Source organism: Eschrichtius robustus, chromosome 1 (genome assembly GCF_028021215.1).
Source record: "Eschrichtius robustus isolate mEscRob2 chromosome 1, mEscRob2.pri, whole genome shotgun sequence".
NCBI classification, from domain to species: domain Eukaryota; kingdom Metazoa; phylum Chordata; class Mammalia; order Artiodactyla; family Eschrichtiidae; genus Eschrichtius; species Eschrichtius robustus.
The window spans coordinates 170,806,652-170,832,804 of NC_090824.1; the positions used below are offsets into that span (position 1 = coordinate 170,806,652).

At 35.1% G+C, this 26,153-nt stretch overlaps 1 protein-coding gene across 14 annotated transcripts in view; it reads left to right on the plus strand.

The window, feature by feature from the left end:
* Window positions 1-26,153, plus strand: part of ZMYND11 (zinc finger MYND-type containing 11) — a 127,925-nt gene that overhangs the window by 62,766 nt on the left and 39,006 nt on the right. For 9 of the 14 annotated variants that reach the window (XM_068559378.1, XM_068559387.1, XM_068559441.1 and 6 more), the window contains 2 exons: window positions 17,449-17,608; window positions 24,577-24,621. In XM_068559378.1, the coding sequence (XP_068415479.1) occupies window positions 17,449-17,608; window positions 24,577-24,621 (205 nt within the window). Of the gene's footprint in view, window positions 1-292; window positions 407-17,448; window positions 17,609-24,576; window positions 24,622-26,153 lie in introns of all 14 variants that reach the window. The other 5 variants (XM_068559455.1, XM_068559425.1, XM_068559414.1 and 2 more) reach the window with 2 other exon arrangements.

The following is a 26,153-nucleotide window of genomic DNA, read 5'->3' on the forward strand; positions in this document are numbered from 1 at the left end:
TTAAAGACATAGTTTTGAAATAAGTATGGATTTTATATTAGTCTCTGCCAGCATTATTGGCTAACATTATTGGTGTCATTGGGAGAGGTCAAATTAATTTTTTTTGTTGACTGTTGGAAAAAGCAGTTGAAACTTTCTTTCCTGTCTTGAATAACTTTGATTTTGTGTTTCTAGAGATAACCATGTTTGTGACTAGCATGATTAGACTAACATTGGATTGGTTGACTTAGTCCCATTCAAGTTAATGTTTCAGATTAGGGCATCAATTAATTACGTGTATTGCTTACTTTAGGGTCAAACCCCAGTTAGAAAATGTGACCTCTGACCTCTTGTGACATGTTTGGCATTGAAATTTGAGTTCTCCTGGAGTTCTTCCTGTCACTACAGACAGACATAAGCCCAAACTGTAAGTCTTCTTCATGTGTAGGTTGCCTTTGAAGTTGCAACTAGGTACACATTATTTATTTATTTGTTTATTTATTTATTACAGTTCAGTTTTATGAAACCCATGATTTCTAGGAACTATTTGTTAAGTTATAATTTTGTCTTTGTCAATTTCTATTCCCTCATAAGATTTATTATAGAATAGGAAAATGGCCATTGCCTAAGTTACTTCTTTGAAAATAAAGTTAGTTTTAAAAAATTAGCAGTTAATGTTATGCTGTATATGTACTTCCAAGAATTCTTCATTCTCATAACTACATTTTCATTTCAATCTACATTGATTTATTCTTTCTTACATATCTTCTTATGGTAGCAGATTGGCAGGTACAGTTTACCACTGTTACCATTGTTATTTTATTTTACATAATAACAGCCTTACAGAAGAAGTAACTGATTCTGAAGAACCATAATCCACAGTTCTACAGTGAGTTTTTTCTAGTGGCACTCGCCTTGGCTTGGATTGTTGTCTAGCTGTTTTCATGTTTCACATTTCTCTGCAGTTCTGTGATGGAAACATACAGACAAGGCACAGAAAAGTGTCACTAACCATTAAAGAATAAAACAATAGTACCAAATAATAGGAGAGGTATCACAGACAGAAGACAGCTCAGCCCCATGTGAGTGGAATGTTTAATTAATAACATGATAGACCTTATTTGAGGGGGCAGTCACTAAGGGAGAGTCAGGGAGGCCTTATGGAGGGTATGGAATTGGTCAGGACTTGGAAGTTGGATGGGATTTGGTGAGGCAGAGAGGGGAGTCAAAACAGAGGGACTGTAGAGTTTTGGGGGAAAGGGAATGAAAAGGCAGAGAGGCCCAGACTAGGAGGGCCTCTAATGCCAGCATTGAGATTTTAATCCTGTGGCTAGAGGGGAATGGTAAATGTGTTTGGAGTATCCTAGACTGGATAGATTGAATGGTCCTCTTAAATGTCTGGTCTTCCCCACCTGGCCTGGGTTTTAGCCTTGTGTAATTTCCTGCCTTTGCAGTGGCAGCAGGTTCCTAATTGGGCCTCTGGTCTCCTGGTCTTGCTAGTCTGTTTCCTCTTCCCGTCATTGGTGTCAGAGATGTTTTTCAAAAACACCATCTTATCAAATGTTCCACAACTGAAAGCCTTCTTCTGTTGCCCATGCTTTCCCAATCCCTTGTGCAGGGTGTCAATACCTCGGCCTTCCTCATTTGCATCACCTCTTGCTGTTCCCTGCTCAGAATGGCCTGTACTCCAGACGCACTGGACTCTCGGAGGCCTCAGCTCTGCTGTGTTCCACACTTGGCTGGGATGCCGGTCCTCCTGGACTTGTCCTCCAGACAGACTCCTTTTTCAAGACATATCTCCTAGGAAGTCATTTCTGACACCTTTAAGTTGACCTAAGCCTCACATTTTATCAGTTTTCTAGATTTTAGGTCTGATTATGTTCTTGATTTCCCCATTGTGTGTAAAGTGCAAATACTTGAACAAGGTGTTAGTGCTGAGCCTTTCACAGTCGGACCCTAACTTTCCTTCCTTCCATGACCTGCCTCCCCCAACTCAGAGTCCATCTGATGAGACTGTTCTCAACTGCCTCAGAACCCTATTATTTTGATTCTTTATTTTGTATTTTTCCTTCATTAATGGACAGAGCATCCCCTTTCTTTTAAGATCCAACTCAAACATGATTTCCTTTGAGATATTGATTTATTCCTCACTATAACCAATCCCGTTACTCTTACTCTTTGCTCGCATAGTAATATGTATAAAGCTGAATTTTTATTATTTGTTATAGCCTTTTATGATCTTTAAAAAATATTTCTGCTTCCTTTGCTGTTTGTGAGCATCTTGAGGGTAGGGCATGCATCTTTCCTACCTTTGGATCTTAGTATGAAGCATAGTAGCTGGGACAAGACGCTGAGAAAAGGTTTCTTAATTATAATAAATATTCAGTTGCATTAACTGAAGAAGTAGTTTCAAAGAAGATTATAATAATTGAGAACATCAAGTCATTATTTTGTGACAAGCACAATGCCCTCTATGATTTCTCATTTAATTTTCACACTGGAACTCCGTGAGGTCTATTGTCATTACCCTCATTTTGTTGATGAAGATGATGAAGCTTATTAGGCAGGTGAAATAAAATGCCTACAGCCACACAGGTTTTTGGCGGTAGAACTGAAATTTGAATATAGATCTAATGTCATAGTCCAAGCTCCTAACCATTAAATGTTTCCTTTTGATATTTAATGAATTTATATTTGTATCCTTGCAAACTTTGAAGTTTTAAAAACATTGTCATCTACTTAGTGTTTCCATATTATCTCATTTCACCCTAACAGCAACTCTGACATTCATATTAGCCCCACTTTATGGGTAAAGAATATGAGGCTGTATGAGTAAATTATTTGTCACAGGTTAAATGTTAGAATTAGGGAGAACCTAGTTCTTCAGAGTAAAATCTAATTTTAAAAATAAATTCATTGATGATGCTGTTTAGGTTTGAAGTTTATTACTTTTTTGTTCAATGCAATTTTAAAATATTTGTTGTATACCTATCCATTTATAAAGCACATAGTGGCAGATCATTATTATTATTTTTAATTTTTTTTATTGTGGTAAAGTATACAGAACATAAAATTTACCATCTTAACCATTTTTAAGTATACAGTTCAGTGGTATGAAATACACTCACATTGTTGTGCTGCTGTCACCACCACCCATCTCCATAGCTCTTTTTATCTTGCAAAACTGAAACTCATTACCTATTTAACAATAACTCCTCCTTCCCCCCAGACCCTGGCAGCCACCATTCTACTTTCTGTCTCTATGACTATGACTACTCGAAGTACCTCATATAAGTGGAATCACACAGTATTAGTCTTCTTGTGACTGGCTTATTTCATTTAATATAATGTCCTCATGTTCATCCATGTTGTAGCATATTGCAGAATTTTCTTCTTTTTTAAGGATGAATAATATTCCATTGTATATATAGACCACCTTATGCTTATCCATTCACCCATCATTGAACACTTGGGTTGCTTCCATGTTTTAGCTATTGAGAACAATGCTGCTATGAACATAGGTGTACATATACCTCTTTGAGACTCTGCTTTCAATTCTTTTGGGTATATACCCAGAGGTAGAATTGCTGGATCATATGATGGTTCTGTTTTTAATTTTGTGAGGAGCCACCATACTGTTTTCCACAGCAGCTGTACCATTTTACATTCCCATCAACAGTGCACAAGAGTTCCAAATTTTCTGTGACCTAGTCAACACTTATAATTTTCTGTTATTTTGATAGTAGCCATCCTGATGGGTGTGAATGGTATCTCATTGTGTTTTTTTTTTTTAATTGGAGTATAGTTGCTTTACAGTGTTGTGTTAGTTTTTACTGTGCAGCAAAATGAATCGGCTATACATATACATATATCCCTCTTTTTTGGATTTCCTTCCCATTTCGTTTACCACAGTGCATTAAGTAGTCTTGTTGTGTTTTGATTTACATTGCCCTAATGATGAGCGATGTTGAGCATTTTTTCATGTGCTTATTGGCCCTTTAAACATCTTCTTTGGAGAAATGTCTGTTCAGGTCCTTTGCCCATTTTTCAATCAGGTTTATATGTTGTTGAGTTTTAGGAGTTCTCTGTATGTTCTGGATAATAATTTCTTATCAGATATATGATTTTTGAATATTTTTTCCTATTTGTGGGTTGCCTTTTAACTCTTTGGGTAGTGTCTCTTGATGTACAAAATTTTTAAATTTTCATGAAGTCCAGTTTGACTATATTTTCTTTTGTTGCCTGTGCCTTCGATGTCATATCCAAGAGATCATCACCAAATCCAGTGTTGTGAAGCTTTTGTCCTAAGTTTTCTTCCTAGAGTTTTATTGTTTTTGATCTTACATTTAGGTCTTTTATCCATTTTGAGTTTATTTTTGTATATGCTGTTAGGTGAAAGTCTGACATCATTCTTTTGCATTTTGATGTCCAGTTTTTACAGCACCATTTGTTGAAAAGACTGTTCCCCACTGAGTAGTCTTGGCACCCTTGTCAAAAATCCTTTGGCGGTATATGCAAGGATTTTATTTCTGGGCTATCTTATTCCATTGTCTTTATGTCTGTCTTTATGCCAGTACCACACTGTTTGGATTACTGTAGCTTTGAAGTAGATTTTGAAATCAGGAAGTATGAGTCCTTCAATTTTTTCTTCTTCTTTCAAGATTGTTTTGGCTATTTGGGGTCCATTGAGATTCCATATGAATTTTCTGATTGGTTTTTGCATATCTGAAAAAAAATCATTGGGATTTTGATAGGGATTGCATTGAATCTATAGATTGCTTTGGGTAATATTGACATTTTAATAATATTAGTTCTTCCAATCCAGAAACATGGGATGTGTTTCCATTTACAGTTGACCCTTGAACAACAAAGGTTTAAACTGTGTGGGTCCACTTATACACAGACATTTAAAAAAATAAATATGTACTACAGTACTACATGATCTGTAGTTGGTTGAATCCATGGATGTGGAACCATAGATACGGAGGGCTGACTGTAAGGATATACATGGATTTTTGACTGTATGGGTGTAGGCGCACCCAACCCCCATGATGTTCAAGGGTCAGCTGTATTTATGTCTTTAATTTCTTTCAGCAGTGTTCTGTAGTTTTCATTGTATAAGTCTTTCACCTCATTGGTTAATTTAATTCCTAAGTATTTTATTCTTTTTGACACTGTTGTAAATGGAATTATTGTCATAATTTCCTTTTCAGATAATGTCAAATACTGTGATCATTTTACTTTTTCTTTTCCAATTTAGATTCCTTTTATTTATTTTTCTTGCCAAATTGCTCTGGCTAGAACCTCCAGTACTACGTTGACTGGAAGTGGTGAAAGCAGGCATCCTTGTCTTGTTCCTGATCTTAGAGGAAAAACTTTCAGTCTTTCACCATTGAGTATGATGGTTGCTGGGGGTTTTTCATATATGGCTTTTATTATGGTGTAGTAGTTTCCTTCTGTACCCCATTTGTTGAGTGTTTTTTTATCATGAAGAGGTGTTGAGTGTTGTCAAATGCCTTATCTGCATCTATTGAGATCATCATAGGATTTTTTTTATCTTTCATTCTGTTAATGTGCTGTGTTAACGTTTGTTGATTTACATAGTTTGATCCATCCTTGTGTCTATAAAGCACCTAGTGGCAGAGCATTACTGTTAAATTTTTTTTAAACTTCTAAAAGTAGCATAACCATATTGTAGGATACTTGCAGAAAAATAAAAAGCAGAGAAATAATCACCTGTAATTTCTCTACTCCAATTCCAGTAAGGGACCCATTTTGATGTATTTCTTGTCATTTTTCACATGCTTATTATTTTCTCAACATTATTTAGCCTTTTTCCTTGTCGTTATATGGTTACCGTAAATTATTATTAGTAATGGTTGCACAGTATTCCATCTGGTGAGACTGTTCCGTGCTATGTTTTGGGAGGGAGGAGGGATGAGTAGTAAGATAAACATTTATTGTGAAGTTACATTACATTATCTTACCTTCAGATCAACCGCATGGATTGACACTATTAATTTTACTTAAGGATATGCCCACTGGGATGCATAGAGGTTAAATCACTTGTTCAGGGTCATATAGCTAGTAAGTTGTAAAGCTGGTATTTGAACTGAGACCTGGTGACTTAAGAGGCCATGCTTCTTCCCCTTTACTTTTGTATTGCCTCCATATGTCATTCATTAAATTCTTATAACAACTCTTAAGTGTTTTAATATTCAGTAATATAAGTAATGAAGGTGAAAGCTTAGAGGATAAACAGTGGTTGGTACAGGAACCATTGGTGTAGAGTGGGTTAGTGCTGGGCACTGGTCTGATTGCTTTACATTCATTACCTTGTTCAGCTTTTATTACAACCCTGTGGGTACATATTATCATCATGCTGCCATTGGTTGGATAACTTGGGTGTTTTCAGTTTTTTCACTAGTCTCCTCATGCTTTGAATTATTTCCTTATGATGGATGCTCAGGTTGTCTCCATTTTCCCTCCACCTTGCAAATAACCATGCTTTGCTCCACCTCTTCACAGTTACATGTAACAGTTTAATTTTGACCTGCATGAGTAATTTGTTGATGTGGGTATCCAGGAACACTTTGACTATAGGAAATGCATCCACTTAATTTGACCAAGCTCTCAAGAGAGGATGCCCATCTACATGTTTAGTAGTGCACAAGGACAGAGTTTCTGCAAGCGTCTGCATATACTTGACGTCCAGTTGCATAAATTTTGTCACTCAGATATTTTAATTTACATTTCTGTCTTTATTAATGAGAGCACCAGTTCTTGGTGTTCTTATAAGGTTTTGGCCTTTCTTTTCTGTGGATGTTTTTATACTTTGCCCATTTTCCCATTGGGGTTGTCTTTTTCTGTTGATTTGTGGAAGCTCTTGCTGTTAATTCTCCTATACACTTTATGCTTTGTAAATATCTTTTCTTATTCTGTTAATCTGTTTATTAACCTTTCCCAAAGTGTTCTTTGTTGAACAGAAATTTTAGATTTTGATATGATCAAATTCAATATTTTTTGCCTAATGTTTTGTGCTTTTGAAATTTTATTAAGGAATCCTTCTTCTTAATTAGACCACAAGAATTAGGTCTTTATCTGTAGTTCTCTTTTTATGCGGTGGTAGAAAAGGATCCAGTTTTAATTTTCTCTCTATAGTGAGTCTGCCTGCTTCTTTAGAATTCAAACTTTAGAGTCAGTAACTCTTGGAGATGTTTTAGGGGCCCTTAGCACACCATATAGTTTACTCTTAAATATTTAGTCATGCCATTTTTTGTTTGCCCTCGACCCCTGCAACCTCTTCCCACCAATAAGTAAGCTTTATAGGTAAGGATCTTTTTCTGTTTTGTGTATTGGTATATGCCAAGCACCAAAAGATAGTGACTGGCACATGACATTCACTCAGCAGCCTTCACCTTACTTGTGAATGTTGAGTGAATGTCAGCTCTTTTCCTGTAGCCAGTTGTCCTTGCTACAGAAAGCTTGAAATCTCTACTAGAACTAGACTGTTTCTGTTATCAGCTCTCCTATTAACTAGCTGTGTTTTCTCAAGGAAGTCAGTTTCCTTTCTTCATCTGCAAATTAATGCCCCTGTGTAACCACCGTCTTAATCAAGATATAGAAAGTTGTCATCACCCCCGAAAGTTCCCTTGTAGTCCTTTATAGTCAGTTCACCTGTTCCCCAGCCCCAGGCAGTGATTGGCTTTTCTGTCACAGCGACTGATTACCTTTGCTTGTTCTAGAATTTTATATAAATGGAATCATATAGTATATATTTTTTCGTGATTAGCTTCTCCTGGTCAGCATGTTTTGAGATTCATTTGCTACGTATATTGATAGTTTATTCCTTTTTTATTGCTAAGTAGTATTCCATTATATGGATATACTACAGTTTTTTTTTGTTTGTTTGTTTTACTTTTTGGTCACACCGCATGGCATGTGGGACCTTAGTTCCCTGATCAGGGTTTGAACCTGCGCCCCTGCAGTGGAAGCGTGGAGTCTGGACTGCCAGGGAAGTACCTATGCTACAGTGTTTAAAATCCAGTCACCTGCTAAGGGGCATTTGGGATTATGATAAAAGCTACAATGTGTTTTTATGTACTGGTGTAGATGATGTATGTTTGGATAAATACCTAAGAGTAGAATACCTGTAACTGGGGCCATAAAAAAGGATGGATGGTGGATGGTTTTTAGTTTGTGTATGTATATTATATTCATATGTGTATCAAATAAATATAAACAGTATATTTTATAGAACTTCATTTGTTCCAAAAATATTTTGGGGACAATTAGAAAAAGAATTAAGTAACGTAAATAGAGTAAGGTAGTATGTATCAGAAGGGGACGGGAAGGGTGAAGAAATGAGAAATGAGCATTGATCTGAATGACCTAATCAACCATGACAGTAGTATAACTCTCTCTCCTGTATGTATATACATGTATATATTTTAAAATCTTGTCCATTTATATCTTTAATATTACACCATGAACATTTTCTCACACTGATGTGTTTTTTAAAACACTAATTTTATTAGGTGCATTTTGCTCTATTGGGTGAATATATAACTTACTTTATATCCATAATTTATTTTACTATTATGGACACTTAGAACCTTTTTTTTCCCTATAAAATTTCAGATGTGAGGAACATTTTTCTACATAAATCCCATATCTCATTCAGATTGTTTCCACAGAAGTAGAATTACTGAGTCCAATGATAGGGCCATCTATAAGATGTTGTGAGAAAGTGCTTTCCAGACGGTGTTTTTAGCAAAGCTGTGTTGAGAGTGGCTGTCTTAATGCATCTTTACCAGCACTGAGAATAATTTTAAGTATCTTGCTCACTTGACAGGTGAAATAGTTTTCTTGCTGTTATAGTTTTATATTTTAAGAATACAGGCTCTTTGTCATATTTGTAATAAAATATTCCATTTTATTGTTTGCTTTTCATTTGCAGAATGGAAGTTAGTGGTAGTTGCTCCAGAGGCTAGAAAAAAAAATGGATTTGTGATGTTTATGTCATGGAGAAATTTCACATTTCTTATCTAGTCAGATATTTTGGATCTTTTCCTCTGTTATGTCCATAGCTTTTATATTCAGAATGTCCGTTAACATCATGAAATTAGATCAATCTTTACTTAAAATTTTGTCTCGAAACTTATGATTGTGATGTTTTCAGTTGAGTCTTTTTTCAGCCCCTGAGCCAGTTCATTGAGGCCAGTTGGGAGCTGTTAGGTACTGAAATTATGGGGCAGTACTGATTTTATCCAGATCATCCAGAGTACACTTAAAATAAATTTGCTATATTTCCATCAAAATGGAGGCCTCTAGCCTTCATGATAGTGTGAAGGTGTAAGTAAGGCAGTGGTCCCCAAACTTTTTGGCACCAGGGACCAGTTTTGTGAAAGACAATTTTTCCACGGACCGGGGGTTGCGGGGAGGTGGTTCAGGCAGTAATGGGAGTGATGGGGAGCAATGGGGAGCGGCAGATGAAGCTTCTTCACTCACTTGCCCGCCGCTCACCTTCTGTGTGGCCTGGTCCCTAACAGGCCTCGGCCTGGGGGTTGGGGACCCGTGAGGTAAGGGGCAGGAGGACAATACAAGGCGTTCCTCATATTTTTTAATTAACAGAAAACATACCAGTGTGTTTTTTGGTGGTTCCTTCTTCTGCAGGATATGATCATAGTTATATTGTTTTCATTAGTGTGCCCACCTCTCAATATACTCATTTCAAACTGCATGACACAAGTTTCTGAGATTGAATCATTATTAGAATGGTTAAAGATAGATAATTAGTTTTAGGAAATTATGATTCATAAGACTTCTTACTTTTGTAAAAATGTTCAATTAGCAATGGCTGTTTCCATCAACTATACTTTTTTGTCTTGGAACATGCAGAATTATCTCAGGGGAGATGAAATAACCCTGAGTTCTGCAGCCTTTTGCTTGGGCACACTTCAGTGCTCAGTACCTGTTGGAAAGTAGCATCCTAGGAGAGACATTGGGAGGGAAATTATTGGAAAGCAAATGGATAGGATGGGAAAAAATTAAAAAGCTGTTGAAAAACTTCAGAGAAATTGACTATAATATTTAAATTGTAGACATTTACATACTATTTCATGATTTATACTAAGTGAAATTAAAATAGGAGACTAGATGGCCATTGTAAATGCATCTCAAACCCAAACTGCTATTTTTGTCTCTTTATTTGAAGATCAGTCCTTGTGATGGATATGTAGCAGGTAAGAAAATGAGAGACCTGGAGTGACCTTAACCTGAATTATTAGCATAAGTATTTTCACAGGAACTAAACCTTCCTGAGTACTTGATGATCTAAGAAAAGGAAAAATGGGTTGGGACCCTTTGTTATATTTAAGGTATTGTTTAAGTCACTCAATCCTTCAGAATATATTTATAATTACCTTGGATAGTCTTAAGGCTTATCCAGTATGCTTAGCCTATAATACTCAGTAAGATGACATTACTCCTCATTTGTGTAACATCTGCAGCATTCTGGTTCTGTTCTACTTTTTGAGAAAAACAAGTGAGAAAAAGTAAGGAATTCCTCAAGTTTAGGCATTGCTCTGAACTAAGGAAGTCAAGCCCAACATGCTGTCACTAAGAGAAAGGAAAGTTCTCTTTTCTTGTCCCTTCATCCATGCTCTACTGCTGTTTGAGTGCACAGTGGCTAAGAAGACCCATTTGTGTGGTGAAATTCAGTGGATTAAAATGTATCAAGGAATAATAAAGTATAATGCGTTAATTGTTAAAACAGCAAACTGGGACTGGAAAGGAATTTTCTTAATAAAAGCTACCAATATCCTTTAGCAAGCATCATATTTATATTTATCACTTTATATTGATAAAATATATCTAATAGTAATCTTCAGCAAGTGTTGTGTTTAATGATGAACTGTTATATGAATCCCTTGCAAGATCTGAAACAAGGATACCCATATTAATACTACCTAAGGGTACATTGTACTGGAAGTCCTAATTAGCACAATAAGAAAAGACAAGTTCAGTAGACGTACTTAGACAAACCTAAAACTAATAAGGGTTTAGCAGGGTTTCCCAACCTTGCTGTACCAGCAACCAGCAACCAGAAAATATTAAATAAAACCCTCTTTTCAAAAGAAACAAAAAACATGCAGTACCTAGGAAAAACCCAAAAGATGTGCAAGAGTTTTATGGGGAAAAATTATAAGACCTTATTAAGGACATAGAAAAAGTTATAAATAAATTAACAATTATGCAAAGTTCATCAGTGAAAGTTAACATTACTTAATATTGTAATGGTATTTATTCTCTAATCTAAATCACAGCAGTGTTTTTCATGGATCTTGCCAATTGACTTTAAAATTATTATGGATGAATAAAGGACAGAAGAGCTAAGATGAGTTTAGAAAGGAAGGAGGGGACCTGCCCAAGATTGGCAAACTTGTGTGGGAGAAAGGAGCTTTCGTACATTTGGATGGATCATAGATGGTGGCTACTTTTTCGTAAAAATAGTCTTTAGCAGATAGGTACATGAACAAAAATCAAAAGGGAGTACTGTTTAAAAAAAAAAAAAAAAAGTCTTCCTCCTGCCCCTGCCTACTGAACCATTGTTCTTGGAAGTAATGTCTTTTACAGTTCCTGGAATATACCTCTAGAACTCTTATACAGAGATAATTATATAATGTTTTTGAAAAATTGTACCATTTTATACCATGATTTCTTTTCACTGACTTTTTTTAAAATTGAGGTATAAGTGACAAATAACATTGTATTAGTTTTAGGTATACAGGATAGTGATTCAATATTTGTATGTATTGCAAAATGATCACCATAAGTCTAGTTTAACACCCATCACCACACAGTTACAAAAAACTTTTTTCTTGTGATGAGGAATTTTAAGATCTATTCTCTTAGCAACTTTCAAACATGCAGTACAGTGTTATTAATTATAGTCACCATGATGTACACTATATCTCCATGAGTTACTTATCTAATAACTGAAAGTTTGTACCTTTTGACCACGGTCACCCGTTTTGCCCACTCCCCTCCCCACTCCCCACTCCCCACCTCTGGCAACCACCAGTCTGTTCTCTATCAAATGAGCTTTTTTTTTTTTTTTTTTTTGGTTTGTTTCACATATAAGTGAGATCATATGGTATTTGTCTTTCCCTGTCTGACTTATTTCACTTAGCATGATGCCTTCAAGATCCATCTATGTTGTCACAAAAGGCAAGATTTATTTCCTTTTTTATGGCTGAGTAACATTCCATTATATATCTATATCTCACATTTTCTTTATTCATTCGTCTGTCCATGGACACTTAGGTTGTTTCCATGTCTTGTCTCTTATAAATATCTTGGCTATTGTAAATAATGCTTCAGGGAACATGGGGGTGCAGGTGTGTTTTCATTTTCTTCAGATAAATACCCAGAAATAGAATTGCTGGGTGATATGGTAGTTCTATTTTAAATTTTTTGAGGAACCTCCATTTCTTTTCCATAGTGGCTAAAGCAATTTACATTCCCACTAACACTGTACAAAGGTTCCCTTTTCTCCACATCCTCACCAACACTTGTTATCTCTTGTCTTTTTGGTGATGGCCATTCTAACAGGTGTGAAGTGATATCTCATTGTGATTTTTGATTTGCATTTCCCTGATGATTAGTGATGTTGAGCATCTTTTCATATACCTGTTGGCCATCTGTATGTCTTCTTTGGAGTGTCTATTCAGGTCCTCTGCCTGGTTTTTTGCTATTGAATTGTATGAATTCTTTATATATTTTGGATATTATCCCTTATACCATGATTTTTTAAACATATCTTAGAACGTATGTCATCTTAATGTCTGTAACACTGCTTCATTTCTTTTAATGATTATATAATAATCCTTGGCATGTTATATTATAAATTAGCCAGGCCCCTAAGATGTATGTTTAGATGTTTCTAATCTCTTCTTGCTGTCAAAAATGCTAAAATGAATTTCCTCCCTTGGGTATTATTTCACACGTGTCTGACTATGTCTATAGGATGAATATCTAGAAGCAGAATTGCTGAGAAGTTCTTGTTTAATCCTCTACAGAACTTTAGAATCAACTTGCCTAGTTTGTGGTGGTGTTCAGTTAAATTATCTTAGAGGCAATTTGGATTTTGTTGTCTTTCATCTAAATATTGAGCATGTCTTTCCATTTGCTCTTTTTTTAATATCAGTAGCTTTTCAAAAATTTCTTCATATAGATCTTGTCCTTTCTTCTATTATTAAGTATTTTATTTTTCTTATTGCTGTAGTAAATAATTGGGGTCTTATTTTAAATCTCCTAAAGTTTTTTGTTATGTATGTGTATATGAATGCTATTAATTTTAGTATATTAGTTTGTACCCAAATAACTGATTAAATTCTTTGATTTAAAATAGCACACTAGCTGATTTTCTTGGGTTTTATAGTTATGTATTCTGCAAATAATGATCATTTTAACTCCTTACCAACTTTTATACCCCATTTCTTTCTCTATTTCAGCTATGTTGATTATTCCCTTTGGCAGAGTGTCAAAGACATTTTTGGATATTCCTGATCAGGTTAAGGAAGTGCTTATTCATTCCTATTTTGTTAGGGGCTAGATGTTGAATTTTACTAAATAATTTTCAACATGTTTAGAAATTTTGTGATTTTTCACTTTCGATCTATTAATGGGATGAATTATATTTCTAGATTTCTTAATAATAAATCTTCCTAGAATTCCTGGAATTAAATACCCAGTTATGGTACATTCTTTTGATATTTTGAATGTATTAATATATTAACATTAATTTATGTTAATATTTAATATTAGACTGTATATTCAAATATTTTATTTAGGATTTTTATACCAGTATTCCTATGGGACACTAGTTTTCTTTTTCTATGCAATTTTTGTGGGGTTTTGTTACCATTATTATGTTAGATTCCTTGCTTTCCTTCTTTATTATGTCCTGGAAGAGTCTAAATTGCATTGGAGTTACCTGGTCACTAAAAGTTTGATAGAATTACCTTGTGAATATGTCCCTACCTGGTGTTTTTCTGGACAAGTTATTTGCCAACTTCCTCTGTTTATTTCTTTGGAAACATTGGCCTTTTTAAGTATTCTCTGTTTTTCTGTGGTCAACTTTTGGTCATTTATATTTTCCTAGAATATCGTAGTGATTATATCTTCGCACAGAAATGAACAAAGTAGTTGCTTATGACTGTTTTAATTTCCCTTTTATATATGGCTTTGTCTCTGTAGACATTTCTTAGTTTGTATGTTTTTGTGCTTTGTGGCTTCATTCTTGATTAGATTAGCTAACGATGGCTTCATTTTATTTTTCACTGAGAAGGGACTCTTGGATTAATTGTTCTACAATTTTTGTGTTTTTTTTCCCACTGGCGCTGCTTTAGCTTTTTAATTATTGTTTTTAGATTTTTTGCAGTTTTCAGATAACCTTTTGATTCAGTGGTTTATGAGAGTTTTCTAGTTTCGTTATTAATGTCTGGTTTAAGTTCACTGCAACTAGGAAATGTCTATATCACTTTCGGAATCTATTAAGGTCATTTTTTTTGGCTGCGTTGGGTCTTTGCTGCTGCGTGCAGGCTTTCTCTAGTTGCAGCGAGTGGGGGCTACTCTTCGTTGCGGTGCGCGGGCTTCTCATTGTGGTGGCTTCTCTTGTTGTGGAGCATGGGTTCTAGGTGCGCGGGCTCAGTAGTTGTGGCTTGCGGGCTCAGTAGTTGTGGCACATGGGTTTAGTTGCTCCGCGGCATGTGGGATCTTCCCGGACCAGGGATTGAACCGGTGTCCCCTGCATTGGCAGGCGGATTCTTAACCACTGTGCCACCAGGGAAGTCCCAAGGTCATTTTTATGGCTGACTTCATGCTCAATTTTAATGAATCTTTCTGGGACCTATTGACAAGATTTTTTGGATTTCAGAATAAAATCAATTAGATCTGTCTTGTGAATTAGGTCTTCTGTATCCATACTTAATTTTGTTCAGTAGATGTTTTTGTGGACTGAGAAAAGTGAATTAAAGTCTCGTAATTCTGTATTCCTGTCCATATTTCCTTTATTTCTTATAGTTTTTGTTTTATAACTACCTATGCCCTATTTGTCTTTCTTAAAAATGATTTTTGCCCTGATTTCCAAATCCTATCCATTGCAGTATTGATCCCTGTTTCATTTGGATTGCATTTTTATGATATGCCTTTGCCCATTCTTTTTCAGTCTAAGTCACTTTAAGTGTGTCTCCTGTAGATAGTATATTTTTTGTTTTGTGATCCAATATGTCTTTTTCTTTTAATTGTTGAGTTTAGCCAATTTGTATATATTAGAAAGACAAACTTGTTTGGTTTTGGTCCTCATGTTTAATATCCTTTCTTTTGTTGGTTTTTGTCTTACTACATAATGTGTGTTTTATGAGTTTCTTCAGATAACTTAGAAATTTTGTTTTTTTGTTCAAAGAGTACCTTTATAAACTTAAATGCAGTGGTGTGCTTAATTCCTAAGAGAATTTCTGTTGGCGCCCTATTGTGAACAGTGAGGAAATTAGTACATTTTCACTTTCGCCCATTTCCCTTCCCATATTCCAAACTTCAGTTGATTATTTCCATTGGTGTTGACCTTTATATATCAAAATATATTTATACCTCTACTGCATGATTTGTCTCTGTTGACTGACAGTAAAGTTGACAAATCAGTCTGTGTGGACTGACTCCACCTTGTCTTCTCCTGCCCTTCTCCTACTACAGTGGGGCTGCGACTCCCCTCGTCACTTCCTTCTTATCCTCCAGTTAACTGCATTGGCAGAGAAAATAGCACTATATAAAGTTATTTATCTCCTAAACAGAAAACAGTTCTCTTCCACGAACTGTAGACACAGAAGGCTCTGCAGTCCCTCTGCCACGGTATACTCCTTGTCTTGCTTGAAATTCATCCCCTGAGTTTAGAAGTTTCTTCAGTGATGAGTTCTTCCTTTTTTTTTTTTTTTAATTTCTGGGCCGCGCCAAGCAGCATGTGGGATCTTATTTCCCCAACAGGGATCGAACCCGCAACCCCTAAATTGGAAGTGTGGAGTCTTAACCACTGGACTGCCAGGGATGTCCCAAGTTCTTGCATTTTGTTTTTTTGTTTTTGTTTTTAAAATTAATTAATTAATTATGTTTATTTTTGGCTGTGTTGGGCCTTTGTTGCTGCGCACGAGCTTTCTCTAGTTGCGGTTGAGCAGGGGCTACTCTTCGTTGTGGTGCGCAGGCTTCTCATTGTGGTGGCTTCTCTTGTTACAGAGCATGGGCTCTAGGGCCCATGGGCTTCAGTAGTTGTGGCACACGGGCTCAGTAGTTGTGGCTCGTGGGCTCTAGAGCACAGGCTCAGAAGTTGTGGCGCACGAGCTTAGTTGCTCCGCAGCATGTGGGATCTTCCCGGACCAGGGCTCGAACCCGTGTCTCCTTCATTGGCAGGAGGATTCTTAACCACTGCGCCACCAGGGAAGCCCTTGCATTTTGAAAATGATTTGTTTTGACTGCTTTGATACTTAAATGACAGATTAACTGGATACAGAATCCTTGTGTCGTACTTAATTTTCTTGCAGACCCTTGGGCACTTCTGCCCTGTCTTCCAGCACAGAATGTTTCTCTGGAGAGACTGAGGCCAGCCTGGTTTGTCTCATAGTATGTTTTTGTGTTGGGATATCCTAGTTTACTGGTAGAGGGTGTTGGGGTTTGATTGGAGGGGAATGGAAAATGGCACAAATTCAACTGTAGCTGTAACATTTTATTTCCTTAAAAAACAAAATGATATGAAGCAAATATGCCATGTGTTCAATATGATTGCTGAGTACAAGAGAATCTGCAGTATTATTCTCTGTGGTATAGGGTGTGTTTGAAATAAAATTTTTTAATTAAAAAATGCCATGTAACTATAAATCAGGGAGAGCTTGTATTCTTTAGTGATCTAGTTCAAAATATATTTAATCGAAAATCACATTTTTGCCTTATTGATCACAGCATGCATTCTTGTTTTCTTTATATGTTGACAACCACTCGTGTAATTCCTTTATTTTCTTTAGTGTCATTCCCTAAGTTTTGAGTAAAAGTACTTTATATTCTAACATCTTGAAGATTATAAAATTCTAGACTTAGAATCTGTAGAGTGGAGGTTAGTGACAGTTGCTACAGAGGCTAGAACTAAATGGGATGTGTGACTAAAATCTGTTAAATGATTTGTATATGCTAGTTTGGAACTATTTTGAACAAATATTCCTCTAAATATACAAAGTAGATTTAAGTTTTAAAATATCGTGATAATTGAAAGAGTTAAGTATTGAGGACTGGCTTTTCTCTCTTTCTGCAGGGCTCTGTTAAGTATGTCACAATAAAAGAGAAATCACCTCTATTTTCTTATTTTTATTCATTTTTATTTTTTAGTACTAAGGGATTTTAAATTTGTTTTTCCTCTGTATTCAGGTACATGTCTCGAGTCCACGGTATGCATCCAAAAGAGACCACTCGTCAGCTGAGCTTGGCTGTGAAAGATGGTCTTATTGTGGAAACGCTAACAGTGGGCTGCAAAGGTTCAAAAGCTGGTATCGAACAGGAAGGATATTGGTTGCCAGGCGATGAGATTGTAAGTTTTTTTTATTTTATAAATCTGGAACGTTATTTAAATATAACCCATAGAAATTTATTTTTAGAAGTTTAGTAATATTCACTTCCACAGTTTTTATTAACATTAAGGACCTATATTGGTAGGATGGATACTTTCCTTCCTGATTCTTTACGAGAAAACTTGGAGCCTGCTTTTTCTGTCTAGATTACCTTGAATCTGAAAAATAAAACAAAGGAAAGCCCTTTTAATGTACGCACAATTTAATGGTATTCCTAAGCGTTTTCTTCAGTAAATATTAGTAAAAAATGTTTCGATGAGGATAATGTTGATGCCATCTAGACAGATTTGAAAGGGATATATACTTTTTTACTTAGGGGCACATATAGAAGTACATTTTTTTTAATGTAAAGGTTGGTTTCATGTGTAATATTTCTGTCTTCCTACCTTATTTGCTTTTGATTTTTCTAATACCTTCATGAAAAGTCTGTTTTTGTAAAGGAAAGCTTTCAAATATAATAAACATTAATTTTTTAGTTCTGAAAGGAATAGATTTTAGTAATTAGATACATTGAGAGTGTTTTATCATGAATTCTCTAAAACCTAAAATTATAAAAATGACACAGAATCTTAAAATTGGTTATTTGTGGAAACATTTCCCCAAAACATTGTCTTTCCCTTTCTGGCTCTAGGCAGTTGAGCCAACACACAGACACCCACCTGTCAGGTCTGAGAGCAATAAACAAAGAACACTGTTTTCTGTGGGGAGCTGGTCCACAGAGGCAGCTATCAGTTATATACTTAGAGAAGCTGTTAGTTTTTTACACTGTTATTATCAATTTATTATGTGCCTTGAAAGTTTCTGGAAAGAAAATTCACATTTTCCACCAACAGAAAACATGGAAGAAAAAAATGTTTAATTTCATTGGTATCACTTGATTTGTGCACTAGAAGTGTTCTTGAAAACTTAGGTGAAAATGTTTATACCAGCATAATTCTTCTGTAAGCTAATTCTTCTTTACCTTACAGAAAAGTAAAGCTTTTTGCCAATAAAGAAACTTTGGGTGCTAGGCCATAATAATAATAATAATGTCAAGTGACATAAATCTATCTACAGCAGACATTTAAAGGAGGGCCATGGTTAACTGATAGCTTATTATACACTCAAAATAATCTAGATAATATAAAATTTCTAATCCCAAAACACTTAGCCATGCACAGATTTAGTACAGAAGGGTATATTGATACTGGGTTGGCCAAAAAGTTTGTTTAGGTTTTTCCATAACACATTACAGAAAAACCCGAACGAACTTTTTGGCCAACCCAATAATTTCTGAGATTTATAGAGTAACTAACCAATAGTAAATGCAACTTAATCCACAGGACTTTGGTTTGTGGATCATGTGTACATTTTTTCATAAAAATGATTTTACTTCTCCTTTTTAGATTTGTCCTTTTCCATGTGCTTTTTTTCCCCTTCAAGTTGAGGTTTTTTTGTTCAGTTTAATTCAACAAGCAGTTAATGAGTTGTATGTTCATGACTGCATTAGGTTCTGTATTCTACTTTTATTTTTACATGTTCTTACTGCATATATTTTTATAGCATCATCCTTTTTCTTTTTTCTAGATGAAATCTTACATGTAAATCAAACAGTGTATACAGATTTTATTAATTCTGGTTGGTTCTTATTCACAAGCATTTTTATACCAAGTATGCATATATGATTTAAGTACAACTAAGTATATAAAAATTATACCTAGTTTATGAAATATGCAACTATTAAAAATACATAGGCAATGTAGTGTAGTTGAAAGAGGTAAGGTCATATATGTTACAATTGATGGGGGTTTCAATCCCATCTCAAATATTTTTTTAGTTGTGTGACCTTGAGGAAATTTCTTAACCTCTGATCCTCATTCCTCAGCTGTAACAGGGACACATTAATATCGCTTTCATTTGATTGTTTTGAGGATTAAATGAGATTATCTATAGAAAGCATATAACTATGTACTCAAAGCAAGTTTTTGACCAGTGAATAAGTATGTTTAAAACAAGAAGTGCCTATATATAGTGTAGCAAAAGCACACAAATTTCTTACTAAACAGCAAGCAAAAATTCCCATCACGGTTTTTTTTACTTTTAACCCGTAACCTCAAACACAAGATTTGTTACGAGATTTTCCCTTAGGATGATGGATCTATATTAAAGGCGCAGTTATAAGATGATGAAACTAATTATATGTGCATCTCATGGCTATGGCCGGTGGACCACCTGGCGACCCCGGGGCTGTCTGTGTGCTACAGTTTTCATGCCCTAAGAATACTCTAGAAGGACACGTGACTGACATGGGTCACGCTTGGCACAACACAGTCATCTTACAATGGCCAGCTCTGTGTGTTTGTAGGGACTGTGTGGCCTGTGCATGCAGGCTGCTGTGTATTGGGGCCGGTTGTGAACCGCACAGCTTAGGAAGTGCCATCTACTTCTCAGACATCAGGTACTTGCATGTTTATTCAGCAGATCTCTAGCATATGGCAGTAAAGCGGCCTGTTCTAACAAAATCAGTCTTAGGGAAGGGTCAACTTTCTAATTGGCACAAAGGTACTTTGTGGGCTAGTGACAGCCCTGCATGCTGGCGTTTCAGTCTGGGACTCTCCTTTATAGTCTCCACTTTGTATGTGATATGATTCCTCTAAAAGCTTGAGTCTTTAGATTGAAAGGTGTACGTTATTATTTATCTTGTTCACTTTCTACTCATTATCAAGAGAAGAAAAAGTCAAGTAGGTATATATGGCCTTGGGAAGGAAAGGGATAGGAGTTTTTGGCTATTCATTTTTAAACCTTTATTCAAAGTTACGAAGATTCTTTACTCAGGAAGTTCTGTCATTTGAAAAATGGTAGTAAAGCTCTTCTTCTTTTCCTTGTATAACCTCTAAAAATAGTAGCTATAGCTCAGAGGTGGGGGAAAAGTTGATTCCTCTTGATAAGTCCCACAGGTTATATCCCTTGAGATACCTTGTATTAGCAAAGAGGCTGGAATCCTCTTGTATTCATGGCCACGATTATGTTGATAAAGAGAAGGTAGGCAAGAGTGTCATTTCTTTAGGCCACTCAACCGTCATTGAGCAAAGAGTCTGTTGTGTCATGTTTTTATTCCGCCTCGCTACCTTTTTTCCAATGCTTATTTTTAAAAACTTGATGCAATTGAGAAATATGCATATCTTGAATAATATTATTTTTATTAAACCCAGCTATCGTGTAATAAAAGCCTAACTCTAAGACTATTTCAGGATATAATTATATATAACTGTTTAAGAGGAAGCCTGTGTAAGTCAAAGAGTAGCCTCCATTGTACTGAGATTCTGCTAGGAATGGAATGATTTTTAGACATTCTGAGATGCTGATCTTAACCACCATTTGTATCTCTATTGAAGTGATAATTTATTTGGAGAAACTATGATAAAATTCAGCAGTAGACAAGCATCTTCATGGTGATATTTTAAATATGTCCATTTGAGATAGTAGAATGAAAAACATAATTATTAAAAATGAGGCCTCTCTCAATTTTAAATGGTTAGCTTAAATATTAGCAAAATTAAACAAGTAAAAGTATATGTACCAACCAATTTTTAAAACGACAATCTTGCTGAACCTGGGCAACACTCTTGTAAGTTTTCTATGGTAATCTTTAATTTCCAGATTTCTGTCATTAATATTCACTCATGATCTGAATAATTCTTTTAGAGATCGTTTTTAAAGCTTTTGAAATTATATTGGTAAAAGGCCAGTAGACCTGGGCACAGTGTGAAACTGTTGTGTTATATCAAGGCTTGTTTCTTTTGATTTTTTTTTTTTTTTAAAGAAAGACTACATGTTTCCATAGATTGCTTCATCATCCGCTTGCTCTAAACTAATGTACATGGATGGCTACATTCAATCCATATTCGATCACGATATTTCACGTCCTCTATTCTAACAACTTGAGAAATATATTTCTTGGGCAGAATTTTACCATTGCTCAGCTGAGTTGAGTTTGGTATTTAGCTCCCTTTGTAATAAATACAAGTTAATTTCTTATGAGTTAAACTCTTAACCCACTAAAGATAGGAAGGTCTTATAAAAATATTTAATGTAATACAGGCATACCTCGTTTTATTGTGATTTGGCTTATTGTGCTTTTTTACAAATTGAAGGTTTGTGGCAACCCTGTGTTGTCAGATGATGGTTAGCATTTTTAGCAATAAAGTATTTTTAAATTAATGTCTGTACGTTTTTTTAGACATAATGTTATTGCACACTTAATAGACTGCAGTATAGTGTAAACACAACTTTTATGTCACTGAGAAACCAAAAAAATTTGTGTGACTCACCTTCTTGCAATAATAGCTTTATTGCGGTGGTCTGGAACTGAATCCGCAGTATCTCCGAGGTATGCCTGTATAAGTATAGTAGGGCAGGTGACCTTGAGTTATGGATCATTTGCAGATAAAACATATCAAACATGTGTTTTAATATTGAGGCAGTTGACGTTATTTATTTGGTGACTCCCAACTTGATTCATCGTCCCTGGCACAAAGCTATGATTCTCCCCTATAATTTGACAGATACTTTTTATCTGACATTAAATAATTTGGTCACCAGTGTAGAGAATGACTTAAAAGTGTAAAAAGGTGATGTTTGCTATGAGACTACTTCTCTCTTTACTTACCTGCCAGATCTGGACTCAGGGTCTCATTTCTTCTTGCGTGGTTAATGCCAGTCCAAAAATAAAGTATCAGCTTAGGAACCACAGCTTACATTTTCAGTTAAAGTCCTTCCACCAGGTTTGAGAGCAACTGCAGACATGAGCTCAGGTCTTGGCTGGTCAGCCCTGCTTCAGCTTCAGTACTTTTTACATAATCCAGTTTGTTCTGCTGATAAGCAGGACCTCATGCTAGTTTTTACGTAGGTCTTTAGTTAAGGTTTGATACCTTTTAAGAAGCATCATTAATGAAAATACAAATTTTGTGGTTTCTTGAAGAGATTAACATGTTATATTGGGGATAAGTGGATTTAGTTTTAGTTTACAGAGGGACAAGATAGGCACTTCTTTCCATCTTCATCTGCTTCTCCTGATTCAAAAGGACCAGTCTAAAAGAAACTAAGGTTCATATACCTCTTAAAACTTGGCTAGAAGCTCACATCTTTTGTATAAGAGGTAGGATTGGATTTATGTCTTATTCTTCAGAAATCACACCATTAAACAGCCCTGTCCAGAAGTGTTCCCTTGCTTTGTTCTTGAAAAAACATTGAGAGGCCTGCAAACAGATTGACTTTCCTAGCCCACTTCATAAATATAGCACAGTGAAGTAAGATTTTTTTTTAAAAAGTTTACATCTTTGCATTTTTCTTGTTATAATTATAGTTGTCATAAATTAATCAGTCATATGTTTTAAATACCCTAAGTCCAAAACTTCATATCCCTTGGATTCTGTTGATTTTTTTAATGTGAAATATATTTTATTATATTTATGTTAATTATGTGCAGAACTACACATTTCTTCCAAAGGTCGTTACCTGCATCAGATACAAAAATATAAACAATTGTTTATTTACTAAGTAAGTAAAGTATTAAGTAGTAAGTGAAGTATTGGTGATTATTAATTAGAAAACAGTTATACTATGGTTCTATGTGCAAAACAAATTGTAATGTACTTAGACGTTATTCTTGCTTTGGTGAAGAATTTCCACTTTATTCAATAGAATATTTTGGGTCACGCTATCCTGTTATACTCTTTTCACCTTGTGTGTGTGTGTATGAGAGTTCTGTCTTTTTTTGCCCTCTTTCTAAATTTTATTTCACTAAGCAATGTTTTAATATTTTAATTTAAAAAATAATATTTAAAATTACTGGAAATATTTAACCATAAAATTCTTACCTCTCAATGATGAACTGAATTTATTAACAGAATTAAACTAAACCTAGAATTGTATAGAATTAATTAATTTTACATTGTATCTATGTTAAAATACCACATGAAACACATATTTGATGATGTAAGATTTATCTGCTCATTATGTAGAAATAGGGGATTAATTTAAAAGCTGAACTCTCTTTTGAATATGAGGGTAGATAGTTTGGGAGGCCCTGTCCAGACACAGTTCTCCCACTGAGCCCTCTTGCTTAGTGTTTTCTCTAAAGTCAAGTTAACAGTGTTTTTGCTCCATCTTGCTTACAGAGTCAGCTGTCTTAATGAACTTAAGGTCCTGAAGAAGAAATTCACGTGTATTATTGAAAGTGTCACATCATTTTGTGACTTGTCAATTCCCGTTTTGTGCTCTATAGCAAATAGATCATCTTAATAACACCAGCTAACAGTTAACGAGCATTTTAGCTCGTTTGATTGTTACAAAAACCCTATAAGCTGGGATTTGAGCCAGTCTGGCTCCAGAGTCTTAACTGAACGCTATAAATGGTGACAGAGCCTCTTGGTGGTAGAATGTTTTCTACTAGGTTCTGAAGACAGCCTGTATAAACTTCACACTGTGGTGAATTATCGAGTTTACCACATTTACATTCATCACTCCTGATTTTTAAAGAAAAGTCCAGCTTGAACCAGTTTCGGATCAATAAGACATACATTCATGATCTTGTGCAAATTTATAATGACACTGAATTTGTTAGTAAAATGTTTTTCTAACATCTTTGTAGGTTTCATGGCACATGAATTCCTATAGATTTTCTCTATGTCCATTTTGTAGCTTTTGTGGTAGTGTAAAAGTTTCCTCTTAAACTAGTGATGATTCTTGAGTTTGCATGCTACTGTCTTTTCATTAATGATTAGCACATTGATAGATTATCAATTGATATCATCTGCGAAATAATATGTCGTAAAGCAAATAATAAACAGTTTGACCATGTACAAAATCCCTTTAGCTCTGTGTATTGCCTGATATTGAGCAAAGTTATAGTAGAGAGACCAAGATTATTTTGTTTTTATTTTGAAAGGCCTACAGTATGCAGCCTTTCTCCAGGACAGCAACCCCAAACAAGGTGAACTAATTTTGCACTATGTTATTTTACTTTAATTCTGCTTTTTTAAAAATTAAATTTCTCTTTCTTTAGGCTAGCTTAGTTAACTCTTGCTAGAATTGTTCATTAAAACCATACTATCTTTACATTGCTTCTAGTTTTGGATTTTGTGCTCATAGGTTTGCTTTTTAAAAACTTTCTTGTATTGAAGTGGCATTTCACATATTATGATGTTGATCAGACTGAATGTAGAGTAGTTGCTGATTTCTGGTGAAATCCAGTGAAAATGCAAGCTTAGCTTTTTGGCATACATTATTGAGTATTAGTCAAAAGCACTGTATAAATGAATTCTGTTTACTAAAAGACAAACCGTAGGCAACTCTACCTATAATAAACATGCTTATATCGTTTATACCTCAGAAGAATGTTTCCTGGATTCAGAATGTAGTAACTTTTGAACTTGACTTTTGCATGTTTTGTATATTCTAAACAGCTATTGCAGTGATTAAAAGAATGAACAGCACATACATTCCCAGCTCATACTTTCTTTTATATCAGATAAGTTAGTTGTATGCCATTATATAAACATATATCCAAATGTTTCTCTACTTTTACTTCATTTGTATTACACTTTCATTTCTATAATTTTTATGAAAAACTAGGTCTAGAATTAAACACCCCATTGAAGAAAGATCCGTTTTCATCCTCGTTTCATAGGTGGATGGGAGAAGGTAGGGATAGACGAAGGTAGGAGGTGATATGGGGAGGCTGGAGCTATGCACCAAAATTGTGTTCTCTTGCTTCCTTTTCTTAGTTAACCTAGTAACTACCATTTTGAGAATCACAGGAAGATGAATTAATGTAAAACAATTCAAATGATGAAGAATGGCAGTTTCTTTTGTTAATAATGAGTATATATAAGCCACGAAAATCCTTTAAGATGTTTCTGAACAGATATGAGGAAAATATTCTGAAATCCTTTGTTTTAAACTTGGGAAGAGTTAATTAAAAAAAAAATCTTATCTCCATTGAAACCTAGATCATCAATGATTTTTGATACAAACATTGAAAGAGCTAAAATGCAGCTTACTTATGAGCTCTGTGAAAGGGGTACACCAATGATTGTTATTTTAGTACAGCCAGGAACCACAACTTACTGTGTCTCTGTGGCATCACTGGGTCAGACTTTTTGGGGGAGATTTTTTCCTACTGTTCACAGATTAGGGTTTTCTGTCAAATCAGTATCTTACGATTTTTTAAGCAGTCTGACTGAAATTATTCCTCCATAGTAAATCTCCAGAGTTTATACATCTGCAGCAAATAACTAAAAATGGTCATGCTTTTTTCTTTATTACTTTGGTTGATAAAGACCGCCAATTTCTTACTAAAAAGCAAACCAAAAAGTTTACATTTTTGTAGAACTTACTAATGTACTTTAGCCATGACTCTGAATGTGGGTTGGAAGGTGTGAATTTCAGAACAGTAGCAACTCCCTTCCCTTTTGAAGGAGAGAGACGGAGCCTTCTCATATGGTCAAGCAATAATGCATTTGA